The sequence below is a fragment of the Ischnura elegans genome, chromosome 10, assembly GCF_921293095.1.
Source record: "Ischnura elegans chromosome 10, ioIscEleg1.1, whole genome shotgun sequence".
In the NCBI taxonomy this organism is placed as follows: Eukaryota; Metazoa; Arthropoda; class Insecta; order Odonata; family Coenagrionidae; genus Ischnura; species Ischnura elegans.
Window position 1 is genome coordinate 58,892,883 of NC_060255.1, and position 15,038 is coordinate 58,907,920.

The 15,038-nt window shown below is 38.5% G+C and overlaps 1 protein-coding gene and 1 long non-coding RNA gene across 2 annotated transcripts; both read left to right on the top strand.

The window, feature by feature from the left end:
* The first annotated feature begins 2,102 nt into the window (after positions 1 to 2,102).
* LOC124166439 lies at positions 2,103 to 3,895 on the top strand. Its single transcript, XM_046543971.1, has 4 exons — positions 2,103 to 2,521; positions 3,137 to 3,419; positions 3,779 to 3,826; positions 3,870 to 3,895. Exons 1-4 carry the CDS (start codon positions 2,342 to 2,344, stop codon positions 3,893 to 3,895), a joined length of 537 nt encoding a protein of 178 aa, XP_046399927.1. The 5' UTR covers positions 2,103 to 2,341.
* A 6-nt stretch (positions 3,896 to 3,901) lies between these two features.
* Positions 3,902 to 5,461, top strand: LOC124167016. Its single transcript, XR_006866582.1, has 2 exons — positions 3,902 to 4,106; positions 5,301 to 5,461. It is a non-coding gene; the product is annotated as an uncharacterized LOC124167016 (long non-coding RNA).
* The last annotated feature ends 9,577 nt before the right edge of the window (positions 5,462 to 15,038 follow it).

A 15,038-nucleotide genomic window follows, 5' to 3' on the forward strand; every position in this document is an offset into this window, starting at 1 on the left:
TCTCGTAAGACAGAGTGGTCCCGCGTTTTCCAAATACATACCATAGGTTTTGCGAAACCGTGGGCTACAAAGTTTCAATTTAACTATCCATCAATACGTGCTTACTATCGCTCCTTGCAGTTTTATTTATAGTATCCATTTGAAGTTCACTCAGGGACTTTTCTGCAACGGAAATTGGATTCAATACTGCTACACACATGCCATAGTAATGTTCCACAATCTCAAAAGCATAATATTTGGTGCTTTAAAACGAATAGTGGGGTTTTAAACGCTTTCTAGCATCTATAAAACTTAACACACAGCTATAAATCATGCATCGAATGAAAGAGCAACTCAAGCAATTTAAAAAAAAAACCCACAAGTTTTCAATGCGGGCATCATTCGTCACGATGATGTACGAGTTCTTCCCAAACGTTGATTAGTGCATCTGTAGTAATTATTGCAACTGCCGCTTCACTCCTGTATACTTATTTTAGAAAGGTAATCTGGTAGTGGATGCGTGTATGTTACCTGATCACCTGCAGGATTACAGCCGAATTCAATACGAAACGCACGTTTTAAAGTAGATAAATAATCCGTCCCTGCAAACTATGGAATACAAAAATCTTTCAGTTCACCAATCGCCATCTTTGCTACTAGCGCTACTAGGCGGAGACATTTGCTGTACACGTGCATTATTGCCCACAAAAATTGCTACTCTTGCTATTTCATTTTACGTACATTTATGGCTGTCAGTTAAGGGCAATTACTATAATAAAACGTTTAAACGCCTCTATTCATTTAGAAACACCAGATATTGCAATTTACATGATTGGCTCTTTGCGTCATATTTCCTTGGGCTAGTAGAAAATTTTGTATCAGGACTAATTTTTTTATATCCCTTTAGCCATGCATATTCTTAAATGAAATCGATGGAGTCTTATTGCGATCATTTTAGGAACTAGTTGAGTTAGAGTGTATACCTCTTAGGAGAAAAAAGATGTTTAAAAATGCATCCGTTTTAGATATCTATGAAACTGACGGAATATCATATACTGCTGATTTGGCTATAAGGTGCGGCATGGAACTGAAATAATGCCTTCGAATATGTTTAAACACCTTGAACGTAACATTATAACAAATCGCGATTTATTACAGGGATGGATAAGTTTGCGCGAACAAAAGTTTTTGTAGAAAATTCGTAAATTTTATATAAGGAAGCTCTGAAACCTCGCTCAATTTTCATGAGCTGGTGACATCATAAGAGTTTTTGTTCATTTGCTCGTGTAGGAAAGACCTTTCATTTAGAGAAGGAATCCTTAATAATTGTGAAAACTACAATGGGCCTAGCGAGACCATTGGAGAAAGCCGCGTATTGGCTGGGAAAAGTAACTCGCTGGGAAATAGTATTTTGTGACGTCATCCACTTTTCTATAAAAGCGTTAAGGCAGACGAGTTTTCATTGCGAATATCTCGAGAGGGAGATAGTGGGTCAAAACACGAGAAAATATGATTTTCTTCAATTTTAAAACTTTTTAACTATCGATAATAACATTTAGGTAGTGAACGAGTCCGTAATTAAATCCTGCAATGAATGGGATTCGAGAAGATTCTATTCAATATGGCGTCACGAAAGAAACTAGAAGTAAGCGGGAGTTCTTCCTTCTTTGCTATACGTACGTGTACGTTTATAATTTTTAGAGTGCACAGCTCACACAAGGGAACTCAGAGAAGAGAAAGTTGGAGGGAGTTTTTCAAAGGGGGTTGACGTCATGGGAGGGGTAGCGTGACGTCATTTCCCGTTACATGGTCAATCTCACTCCCTCTGTCCGTGTCCGCGTGTAGGGGTGTTGCTCCAGTGGTCATCTGTGGTGACCTTGAGGTCAAACGGTCAAGGTACCGGACCTGGACTCCCCCCTATACTTCCGTCGACTGCAGGGGGATAAAAATTAACGGGGAGCGAAGTCGCATCGCAGTCATCTGGCGAACGTTATTTTCAATTCTTTTATACGCTGTCATCCTCTCTGATGGCATTTGATGCAAAGCTGAAATCAATATTGAACAGAGCAGTTTTTTTATTTTTTATTTTTCGCAGAAATCGGCCGCGAGTGAAATATAGGGCCGTATTTTTAAACGAATCTCTTTCTCTTACTCTTCGCCGGAGTGGGGAGAGTTAGAGATGTATCTCCACCTACTATTCGCAGTCAAGAACGTTCCTACAACGAAAGCAATCTCTTCCTCTTCGAAGTAGTGAGTGTTGAGCTGCTCGCTGAAATTCTCATATCTACGTCACGCGTCCTTGACGTTTCGTGTGACGTTTGCTGCCCACAGTTCATTGCGCGAAACAGAAACAGACAGAAATATGGAGGACCGACGTATGGTTCGGCTCACAAGGGAAGAGACGAAGTTGTTGGTTGACATCATAGTTAAGCATCAGGAGGTTTTGGAGAGCAAGAAGACGGATGCATTATCAAATGCGAAGAAGGCGAAAGCCTGGTTGGATGTGCAGGAAGAATTTAATTCTAATGAATTTGTGCGGAAGGTAAGTAACTTTGGAAGTATGATGGTTATGAATGTATTGTGCGATTGTAGGAAAGGTTCTGCATAACTCGTATAACTCTGTTCAGAAGAAGGACTTTTTTGAACGCTACTTAAGTTCCTGGATCATTCATTGGCTTCGGGGTTTAGAATCGGTTGATAAAACTTTGAAGTTTGTTTTCCATTCTTTGCTGGAATCCTTAAGTGCATTATGGTAGTAGATTGCAAAAAACCTTTGTGATTAAGTCGCTGTCAGAGATTTTACTTGTAACGTATTTCCCTTCATTAGCAATGCAAGATGAAATATGATTCACGCCATGCAATACAAATAAATGTTGCTTTCCAACGCCGAGACCAAAAGCTTCACAATAATAATTCCATGTTATGGAATGCTATTGGAATTATTGTTGTGAGCTTTTGGTATCGGCGTGGTAGCGGTAATGATTACAACTACTCCACAATGGTGGCGGAGTAGTTGTAATTGTTAAAGTAAGTAATTTTTTAATAAACGTAGCATCATAAATTGTGGCTGTATTGATGGATATTGATTTTTAGTTTGTCCAGTAATTTATTTTGTGTCGTAAACCTCAATGTTAGCGATAATTTCTCGCCATTATAGCGCACCGCCAAGCAATTGAGGAAGAGTTGGGATAACCTGAAGATGAGAAAGAGGAAAGAGCTGGCTGATGAAAGGCAGGAGAGGATGAGGACTGGTGGCGGACCTATGCCGTCCACCAGCAGGGAAGATTTGCCACCAGAGATGGAAATTGCCATGTCGTCCATCTCCTACTCACCGCCGAATGCTGGAGACTGCGATGCATTGCCGGTCCCCAGCGTTTCCACGGTGGGTAGGGTTGGGACCTCGGAGTGTTTGCTTCCTCCCAACGTTTCTGAGATATCAGGCAAGTTGATTGAAAATAAGGATTATGTACCTATCATTAATGAAGGGAATTCCATAGTGTCACACTGAGATTAACAACAATCAAAAAAGTTTTACATATAACATCTGCCAGCCAAAAATTAGTAGTGGTGTACAGTATCATGATTTTCCATGAAAGAATAACACTTCTTTAAAGAGAAATTTTACTGTATCGTACTAGCCTTTGTGTATTATGTTCTTATTTTCCTGCGACTTATGGAAGTTGTTATTGGATATCAAATATAATCAAGTTTAAGTTGAGTTTCTTGATACCATTTCCAGGAATGTTAAGTATCTCATGTTTTTCATTAATCAATGGTGTATTTTATGATGTTTCCTCAGATTGTGACGAAAGACCGGTAGAGGAAGCATACACTCTGAGGATTCAAGGTGCAGGGACCTCTTCCAGTTCGAAAAGGGCACGATTTACCAGGGAAGCGGCCATTGAGAAGGAGATAGAGCTAGGCTGGAGCACATGGCATCTTATAATGAAAAGGAGGATGCCATCCAGCGGATCCGGAAGAGAGAAGCAGAGATTGCATGCGCAATCAAGGAACAGGAGCTAGCCAACGCCAAGGCTGCTGGAAAGACCATCCAGATGGAGGAGGAATTTAAGAGGCGTATCTTAAGTATACAGCTTCAAACGGAGGAGGCGAAGCGGAAGCGTGTGGTACTTGTTATGATATATTACTATGCTGAAGATGAAACAAGTTTAGTAACAGCCAAATACATGAGTAGAATCTTAAATGTGAACGTGAGGCAATAATCATTCCTATTGTGAGTTCATAATGCATCAGTGTTCATTCCAAAATTTTTAATACACCTCTTGATGAATAACATTTCTGCAAATAGCTAACTTACAATAAGCATAGCATTCCTTTTAATTTCTAGGACATTCCATTGTTCTTTATCTTGTTGTTTGATGATGTGCTTGGAATAGTGATAAATGAAACATCTACAGCATGAAATAATATCTCTACCAGTGGCAGACTGCTTTTGGAGGGAATACCTCCAGTTCTTCATGAACACATTTCTGTTTCCACTCATTCCATTTGCCCGTTATTGAAGTTTTTTATTATCCCCCATTAAAAGATTAAATTCATTAAGGTATGAAGTACTTCCTTTAATTTGGTTTTATTTAAAATTTCACTGAAGTGTGTATTGACAGGAATTGACAATGAAGCTTAAGGTACTTTCTCATTGGTTCTTGAATAATGCATGTCATGGTCACACATCTTTTTTATTTTTTGATTTCTCTATTTTCTCTTAATAGCTTTTAATTATAGGACTGGCATGTCTTTATTTTTCAATAACTTTAAAATACTGGAAAATAAAAAAGTTATTTCTTACTGGATTCATTACTTGGTTACTCATTATCCCTAATATGTGCGTTCTTTCACCTAGGTAAAGGTGTTGCCAGCGTCTTTCTTGTTAAAATTCTCCATTATCTTGTTATCTGTAAAGTTATTTGCTTATGATTCTAATTCAATGGCTATTCAGGAAAGTACATTCATTAAAATCAGCCAATTTTAGGGATAATGAAAACAAAATATATGTATGTTAAGTTTGATGCATGTTTCAGTTTTCTGCAGAATTGGCATATTAGTTGTGGGAACTCAAACTTTCAAATGCATAGCCAACTTTTCATTGTATGAAGTCTTGCAGTTATGAAACCCAGCATGATAACATTTAATCCATGCAATGCTCCCTTAAATGAATGATTGTAAATAAAAGCATGTGAATGACCATTGTATTTGCATATTGATATGAAGTTGTAATGCATGATTTGAGGGGCCAAATTACATCTGTATTGTTGTGTGGAGTTTGTATGCATCATATGCTTATATGCCAACTTCTTTGTAAGCTTTCAGATACACCTCTATGAATTCCTCCTCTATCTTGGCGTTGGTGTGCTTCCTGTTCCTGCTTCTCTCTCCCGGACTGCTGGATGCGTCTGTGTCATTTAAGATGCCATTACTCCCGCCTGCTTCCATGCCTTCTCATGGACCATTTCCCCTGGTGATGGTGCCCTTTTTGTAACTGGAAAGAGATCCTCTGCACCTGCATGACTATTTTCCATCCTGCTTGACTCCTGCCTTTCATTAGCCATATCCCAACTCTTCCTCATGTAATTCTGCACATCCAACCAGCAATTTTGCCTTCTTTGCATTTGATTTTGCATCGTCTTCTTGCTCTCAGAAATATGTTTTGTCTGTCAACCAACAACTTCGTCCTTCCTTTGTAATTATTTTGTATTTATTTATTTATTTTTAAATTTTAAATAAAGTTTAATTCAATTGAACATGGATAATGTTATTTAGCTGCATTTCCCATTCCTTTAATTACTCTTTCTTTCAATCTGTTCAGGTAATTCGGTGACGTAGGTAAAAGCAATACGTAATGTAATAATTATATTTAATTTTATGCATTCCTTTCTCACCATGAGTGGTCACCATTAAAGGTGTAGTTTTGTGGTTTAATACAAAGCAGTTTTTGGATCACTTTAACATGTTGCTGAAGGTAACACAAACTATTCATTGGAAAAACTTTCGTTTAGCAAATTGAGTGAGTAATATTTATGTTGACATGTCAGTCATTAATGCATCATGGTTAACCATAGTGACTCTAGCATATAGTTGCTTTCATGTGAACGATCTCTCTTAATACCTCCCATGAATGAAAATAATTTAATGCTAATGAAATACTATGCTTACACAACTCCCCTAATTAGTAATTTCACTGCTGTGCAAGGTATTGCTGCCTTTGTAGGAGGCTTTTTTTTAGATTTCATTTGATATTCTATGTAGTTTATCACATCTGTCATTAATATGAAGGTTGATTGAGTATAGCTCTTGATTCAATTCTCCAATGTACTAGTGGTCCATTGCTGACATCAAGTTCCTGCTTTACATTTTTTATTACCTTCTCCTTGTTGTAAGATATGTTAGCAGCATAGAATATGGAAAGTGGGTAGATCTTGAATAACCCTCCCCTGTTGCTCTTCCCTATGATCAGTCCTACCATCATACAGTCATGTTTCATTATGGGGACTGACTACCTCTTCAGGTTTTTATGAAAAGTAATTTTGCTAAGGTTTTCTTTAAATGATGCTAATTTCAATACAGATTTGTTTAATTTTATTAATTTCCTGAAATTTAATTGTCAAAGCCCATTTTTTGTCATATTATCTGATTACCTATTCATCGTTCATGATTATTTTTCCATGACATTGTATTTCCTCACAAATATGAAATGAACAAATTGAAAGGGCATAACATGGTCCGATGGTCCATGGATGTGCCTGCTAGATAAATTTTAGTATGTTTAATACATAAAACATTAAATTAATTTCCACGCAGATAGAGGCCTGAAATTAGGGTTATAGCCATGAGAAGTAATTATAGCTCTTTTCATATGCTTCATTTTGCTATCCATATTCATGCATTGCAAGGAACATGCAAAACTTGTGGGAGCCTAGAGCAAAAAGGGAAATGAAGGAACTACATACATGGTTTTAAATCAGAATAACATAATTTATTTATTAAGATCCATTGCAATTGAACAATTCACTATGAAAGTACGTGATGGCAGACACGTGCATTTATGTTGGAAGAATACACAAAAGGGATTGGCAGAATCCCATTAATTCAGAAGTAGAATTCCTCAGCAACCGCGGTTTGCCTCATCCGGATATTTTCAAACCATAATTTGCCTCGAGATGAAGTTGCCAATTTCAGCATAAGATACTGCGCAATGCAAGCAGTCCTGGAGTTGTGGATTGCACTGCAACCATGCTCCCTACTCGGCGAATTGTACAGAGATGTTTTACCCAATAATAGAAATAATGGATATGTTTACAAATGACAAGTTGAAGCTCATGATGCAAAATTTTCCAAAAAAGATGGCATGCATAGACCAATGAGACAAATGATATCCTTGGAGTCAGTAAGTATCCTCTATACCTTAGGTCTGCTTCCTGGGACAAGGTGCCATGCCACATGAAGTTATTTACTTCACACAAGATTTTTGGGGTCGTGAAGTTCTTCTCATTGTGTTTATGCAGAATCAAATCCTATGCCACGTTCTGAGGTTCAAGAACATTGACCTATTTAAAAGAAAAATGACATTGTATGATTTCGTTAGAACATGCATAGGTACCTTACAATTTCAGGGCTACATATAATGAGTAATCTAAGTCAATAGTACATTGTTGTTAGATCTGAAGATTAACATGGTGAATTCTCAATGGAGTACACTGAATATAATCTTAAATCAAATCGAATCATATTTTATCAGTGAGCTTTCAAAATAAATGAAATTATGGAAGTTAAAATTGAAATCTTTCCAGCCATTGTCACACATATCTCAATTTCTGCATATCATTTCCTTCTTTGATATCACATAAAGTAAGCCAAATGGAGTTGAAATGGTAATTTTCATATCATATTAATTTTCCCAAAAATAATTACCTCTTCACCAAAATGCCTCTCTATGAATGCCGCCCGGATGGCATTTGGGCGACCGTGAACAGGTTGGAGTCTTTGTACAGGGACTTCCAACCTGGGCATAGCTGGCATACGATCAGGCATAGGATCATGATTCTGCATAGCCACATTGCGAAGAACTGCACAAGCCAAAATGACCTTCTGTGCAGTAAATAACTTCACGCGGAGCTTCATACTGATGCATGGAAATCTACGTTTCCACACCCAAAATGTACGCTCCACTGTGCACCTTGTCCTAATTTGGGAGATGTTGTACCTGAAAGGTTAGTTTTCATAAATCACCATACTTAAGGCATTGAGGTGCTATAACTTTTGTCAAAATTACAACGTGAATCACAAATTCTCTCTTTATTTACCTCCTCTCAGAAGCAGACACTGGTCTTAAAACTGGTGTGAAAAGATATGGCAATAGAGGATACCCACTATCTCCTAGCAGGATGCCCTTCACCTCATTGGTCTCAAATTTCAGCTTAAGGCGACTATTGTGGAAAATTCTAGCATCATGAGCTGAACCTTGCGATCTGCAAACTATATCCATTATTTCCATACTTGGACCGGCAACGACCTAAATTAAAATGAAATTATAAGATTCCACTTTAGCACTTGTTGACATAAAAACAATGAAATTGCATTCTAAATAGTAGTGCAGAAGAAACTTGAATAAATAGTAGTGTAACATCGAGAAATCTAACAACTTGGTGCAACATGATGACGATAAATTGGTAAATAAAATATACATACCTGCACATTTAGGGAAAACCACCCCTTCCGGTTTCTGTACAACTCGCCAAACTCCCCCCCCCCGGACTCACAATCGGAACATGGGTGCAGTCGATACAACCCACCACTCCAGGAAATTGACCTTTTTCGTAAAAAGATCTCTTGCATCGAGCAGTATCTTCATCTGAACTTGGAAACTTCATGTGCCGAGGTAATACTGCCACCAGGTATTACCAAATATTTGTCATGAAACGCCTTATAACTCTCCCCCCACAAATGGAAATTTTACGCTCATACAAGTATCAAACTAAGGAGAAAGCATACCTTAATAATTTTGCACACCGTCCCCTGAGTAACCCCGGCCAGATCGCCGCAAACTAACTACAAAAGGGATTTGAATATGTATTACATGATCAACGCGACAAAAAAACATTTATAAATATTACGTAAAAGATACCACATACCTGGAATGACCCGGTGGCGTAAAACCTCAAGGCAATTAGCAGCTTCAAAATATCCGGAATCGGCAAACCACGGTTGCTTAAACGCTCACTCCTCACATAAGGTAATAAAACGTCTGAGACCGTTCTCTTCGAGAAGCGATACCTCTGGAGGAATTCCGCTTCTGAATAAAACTCAATGGGATTCTGCCTATCCCTTAGGTGCATTCTTCCAACATAAATATACGGCTCTTCCATCACGTACCTTGCAAATGCTGCGTCCATGTTGATGCAATGTTTGTTTACTTCATTGCTATTACGGACTTCACTTTTTCGTTCTTTTTATACGTTTCCTTATAACAGGCATATATGATGAAATAAATAAACATCAACCGGTTAAAGAAGCGACATTTTAACTACATTATGATCGCATATTGCCACATGTGTCTAAAAAAAAATGCCAAAATCCGGAGGTGATCAACGCATTCCGCCATGTTAGGCCTTGGAACCGTTCCTACAATTTAGTAGCATGGTCTGAGCCATGCTCAAAATAGTAGGGAGACAATCGGTATGCTTGTAGATAGAGCTGGTCCTACAAAAGAAGAGGTTCGTTTAAAAAACGCTTAGAGGTTGACTTCCCCCTAGTAACGCGTCATACGGGAAGAGTCGTTCCTCTAGGAACGTCTTAAAATACGGCCCATACTCTTTTTAAAGTAAGAAGCAGAAGCGCTTTACATTTTTTACCATGTTATTTTTTACTCATCTCGTTCCTAATGGCAGCAGGTAACTTATACTTTACATAATCTCCGGTCTGTGAATCCAGAAACAACTAAAAGTGAGAGTTTTAGTAAAATTTGAGGAAAAGATAAAAAAGTATTCTTCTTTTATGTTGCATTGCATCTATGGCTTTTACACTTTAATTACGTAAATATTATGGTGTATTGCTATTAAAATCCATTGATGGGTTATGGTATTACATCGAGCTCATTGGCAGCATTTTTAAAATAATTATGGTAATTTCATGGTTTAGGAGTAGCTTTTTATTATGCTTGATGAATCGTTTCTTGTTAACTTGAATTAAATTATGAATCACGTTCAATTCCTGTGATCCATCATACAGCGTAGCTCATTATTAATTTATCTTCAATGCCATTGGGCCCAGAAATATACCACTCGGGACGTCTCACCCCTCGGCAAATAGCTCCTGAAGAATTTCTACTGATTCTTGTCAATTCATGAAAGATATTTTGCATTGGCCTTTTTGTTTTCCTTTGAAAATGAGAAAGCATGAGGAAATAGCTGTTTGTATTGCTAAATTCCATTTTCTTAAGCACCCTTCAAGTCCTGGCATACAAATTCTTTAATAACCTCTTCCGTGAGTCTCAGCCCGGCCTCAACGCCCCCTCATTTATACTCCAAAACTAATCCTCATCTTGGAATCCAATCTTTTCGTCAACGTCCACATCCTTCACGCTAAAGGCACCCATTGAAGTAGTACAGGCTTGCCCTCGATGCCATAACTGAGGAATGTCCAAATATCTAATTTGAAAAATTGATGATTACATCTACAATAACACAGTGCAATAGCGAAAACTTTTTTCACAAAAGAAGTCGTTTTCATTGTATTTTTGCTTCCATCGTTAGAAAATGATCTAAAGAATGAAATTTCAGAATATCGTAATGCTTACAGTTATGGCGCAAATCCTTCGCCAATATTGATTTAAAATTGATAAAATAGGGTATGTAAATACTACCTACATGGCAAACTAATCCAAATCAATCTTATAGAATATAACCTATAGCCTAGTTTTAAAGTATACCGGGACTAGCCGCGGTGATAACTTTAAAAGGAGCCACCCGCAATGCACAATCGTGATCCCGGTCCCATCCCGGTCAAGGCGGATGATTTTTTCTCTGTGGATCTTTCGCATGACTTATAGCCTGAAATATGTGGACATGTGCATACTAAAAAACAGACGCATGCAGGATATGTGGTACTAATATGTTAAATAAAGACTTTTTAATTTTTTTAATGATTTTATTAATAACCAGTTTCGTCCCTATGCATCGCCAGGTTCAAATTCAGGAATTTGAACTTGTCGCTCGGCGACGAAACTGGTTGTTACTAAATTCATAAGAGTAATTTACAGCTTCTTTATTCAACATAAAGCAATTTCACCAAGCCACGCCTCAAACCATCAATTTTATTGTGGTACCAATAATTCGGCAATATTTTTCACCCCGTGGTTCCTACGATGTCACGGCATTGTTGCCCCCTTATTATGTAGGGCATTCCTGTGTGCACGTGGTGAATGAACCATCAGTAGTCTTCTATCATCTTAGTGCCACAAAGTTTTGTTGCTCCATTTCATTATAACTGAGGTGGAAAATTTGATCTTGTTTCAAACTAACAGTGTACAGGATATATTGAAATTTTAAAAAGAGTCAATAAATGTAAACGTGTGCGATTTTCAGCAAAAAAATCCGTGGGTGATATGACGGTTTTAGCATCATTTTCGTATTCAGAAGATCTAAATATGTATGAAGTACCAGCATTTCGAACAAAGAAAACATGCATTTTCAATTTCGTTCCTTAGAGTGATTAGTATCTTGGCACTGTTCATTTCTTAACCCTTAAACAAGGAAAATCAGCATACACACGCAGGAAATACCGTGGGGAATACGCTCTCCTCTGCGAATTAGAAAATGTGGGAAATAAAAGAAGTGTACCGATGCTCGCTTGGATGGCAAGAAACGGAGAGAATTATGTATGACACGGTGGCCAATTTATCTTAAGAGCTTACGTGCGGTGGGTTTTCTCTTTGAGATTACTCCCGGAAAAAATACAAGGGCCGTTCCTTTTCTCCTAATGTCGCTCGCTTCCCGAGTAATTATTTTTTGAAAAGGGGATTATTGAATGAAACTGCGGAGGTAAACGGGAGAAGGTGTACGAATCAGGCCGAGAGGAGGGGCCGCCGTCACCGCGATGGTGACTTGCCGTCCGATGTAATTTATTATTTAATTCTCAGGGGACGCATCATTTGCTTCCGTATATTTCGCAAGAGGGTTCCTTTTCTCCGTCCGTTTTGGTTTACGTCGTTTGAGAACGCTTAATCCGGATTATAATCACTCGCTCAGCCTTTTCCTCTCTTGGATACGCAGCTGAGCTACCATATTAATTATGCTCGAGCTGTGTTTATCCGTTAGTATTTTCCGGCTCGTCTTTCTCGTGGGGAGAACGCCATCGTTAAAATAAGTCCGTTGAGGTACTCAGAAACTCCTTACGCCAATCTGTCACGGAAAGGGGATCCCATGAAATATATATCACGTCCTTTTTTTCATAAGCACTCAAAGGACGTGACCGAAATTCATGATCAGCAGTCAATTTGCAGCTATCAAGCTGTGGTGATTATTAAAATTAAAAAAATTATCATCTCTGTCTCAGAAAAAACCTCTTCTCTCATTATTTTTTATTCATTCTCTAACGCCTTCAGACGTCATGTCTCGCTTGTTCTTCTTTAATAAATGTATGCAATAAATGCCATTGCATCCATTGATTTAGCCGGACCATGCAATTTGTATGTCCATTTGTGAGGTTTTCAGAGTGGTTACGTCGCTGGCATGAAACAGTTGTAACTTTTATTTCGAATTTTCGGTTATTAGGAAATTAATTATAGAACCCTACATTCCATTTGCATGCGCACTAAATGTCATCATGTTAACAATTAGAATTTCATTTCTCTAACTAAGTATTTAATTATTTTTAGTGAATCGACTACGCTAGTACGAATTAATATATTAGGAGAAGATTATCATGCCTATGTTACCAGTCAATTCGGGTATATTAAACTAGCTGACTGAAAGGGTCAACTCTACAAATAGCGTAACAGGGCCTCTGTGAGACCGTATAGGTGATCTGCTGTTTATGTGTGCGTGCGTAATTTGATAACATCCAGACACGCTACGTGCGTGTAGACTGTCTCTTGCGGGGATCCCATTTGCCGATGCGTTACCACGGAGACCCATCTCTCCTCACACTTCGCTCCTGCGTATTCAAATTTTGTGTGCTCTAGAGAAAGAGAGCGAGAGGTCGTATTGAGGTAGCGCTGGACATAAATCAATTCAATTCTTGTGAAAATATTTGTTTTATCATAAAAAATTCAATATGCATGCTGATGAATGTCACGGCTTTATCCCGCATCATATTATCGGCAATACAGTGCTGTGTTACACTGGAATATGACGAATTCTATGCATAAAATTCAGTGGGTACCGTGGGAGCGGTGATAAATATAGCTTGCGTTGGTGTGTACATCAATAGATAAGCTTTTCATATTAATTAATTGGGGAGATCGGAAAAAAGTGCCAATGGGCATTCATCATAACTATACATTCGTGTAAACAATGCGTGACGCTGATAATCCTGCGGCAAAATGAGGTTTTAATTTTGAGAGGATGAATAGAAAAATTAATCCTGTCCGATTAGAATAGCCGCTCGAAAAATGCGGAGAATACTGTGTACATTGTGAGCAAGTTGCGTCAACTCTACAAATAGCGTAATAGGGCCTCTGTGAGACCGTATAGATGATCTGCTGTTTGTGTGTGCGTGCGTAATTTGATAACATCCAGACACGCTACGTGCGTGTAGACTGTCTCTTGCGGGGATCCCATTTGCCGATGTGTTACCACGGAGACCCAAACACGTCCCCTTGTTTACTGAAAATGTAGTCACACTGTATCTCTCCTCACACTTCGCTCCTGCGTATTAAAATTTTGTGTGCTCTAGAGAAAGAGAGCGAGAGGTCGTATTGAGGTAGCGCTGGACATAAATTAATATGCAAATGAGGGTCGCAGCAGTTGTGAAGATAACGCGCCATGCTGTATTCGGAGAACGGTCCCATGTGAGACCCCGAGGGCCTCAATATATCTATATCACTATTGAGTGTGTGTGCGTTAATGTATATACAGATCACACCTTCCCAAAATCTTCCAGCTGGCCATTGGGGACTTCGTTTTCGAGTAAAAGTAATACCGAAGTGAAAATTATTTCCGCTCTCTCTGTGTATGGTTGGAGTGTAGTTTTCTCGTAAAAAAAGGTGATTAAGCATACATTTAAAGCAATTAAACGTGCCCTAAAAATTGAGAGGCATCTGAGGAAAGTAAGCGGTAGTTTTATACCTATCTTTCATTCATCAATGTTGATGGAGGCTTCCGAGGAGTAGTGCAGTAGGTGCAGCTAGTTTTCCGGGTTATCCTCCGCGTCGATTCATCTTAGTAACGACAGTTTTGCCGAATTCGCGTTGCAGCAGGCGTCTTCAGATTTGAATTGGGGAGTAGGTAAGCGGAGCCTGAAGAGAGGAAATTACTACAAACCTGAAGACTATCTGTCATCACGAAGATAAATGGACGCTTTGTGATACTGCCTCGAGAAACCTTTCATACCGGGTATTTATTTGAAGGGCTGTCACACTTAGCCTGGAATATGTTGATGTAAATGCAGGCATTTTTCGGATGAATATCAGAGTCGTAAATTTTCCTTGTTATTTTTTTAATGAGAGAGTAACTTAAACTAGATTTTTAAAAATTTGCATGCATAGAATATTAATTAGAAGAAAGCAATCGACACTTTCCGTCCAGCTCATGGGGCATGACATTGTTGAGAAAAATAAATACCAAAACAAATAAGGCACACGCAGCGTGATCACTCATCCCACTGCGAGTCCCACGTATATGGAGCTCGTAGTCCCGACCTTGCGCTAAGTGACTCCACTTTTTTTTCGGAAGAAATACCTTGGAGGTCAGGTCCACGACGAAGTCGAAAGCGTAAAATCAACAGCTATGCAGTGGCTGTCAACTCAGGCGGCAATTTTCTATGACGACAGTATACAAAAGATTGTTGTTCGATACGATAAGTGCCCTAATATAAAAGGAAATTAT

Bases quoted from the DNA above. Each gene is read 5' to 3' on its own strand.
- LOC124166439 (XM_046543971.1), top strand. From the start codon at position 2,342: ATGGAGGACCGACGTATGGTTCGGCTCACAAGGGAAGAGACGAAGTTG. The intron at 2,522-3,136 runs GTAAGTAACTTT...TCGCCATTATAG, and splicing joins CTAATGAATTTGTGCGGAAG to CGCACCGCCAAGCAATTGAG. The intron at 3,420-3,778 runs GCAAGTTGATTG...ATGTTTCCTCAG, and splicing joins CAACGTTTCTGAGATATCAG to ATTGTGACGAAAGACCGGTA.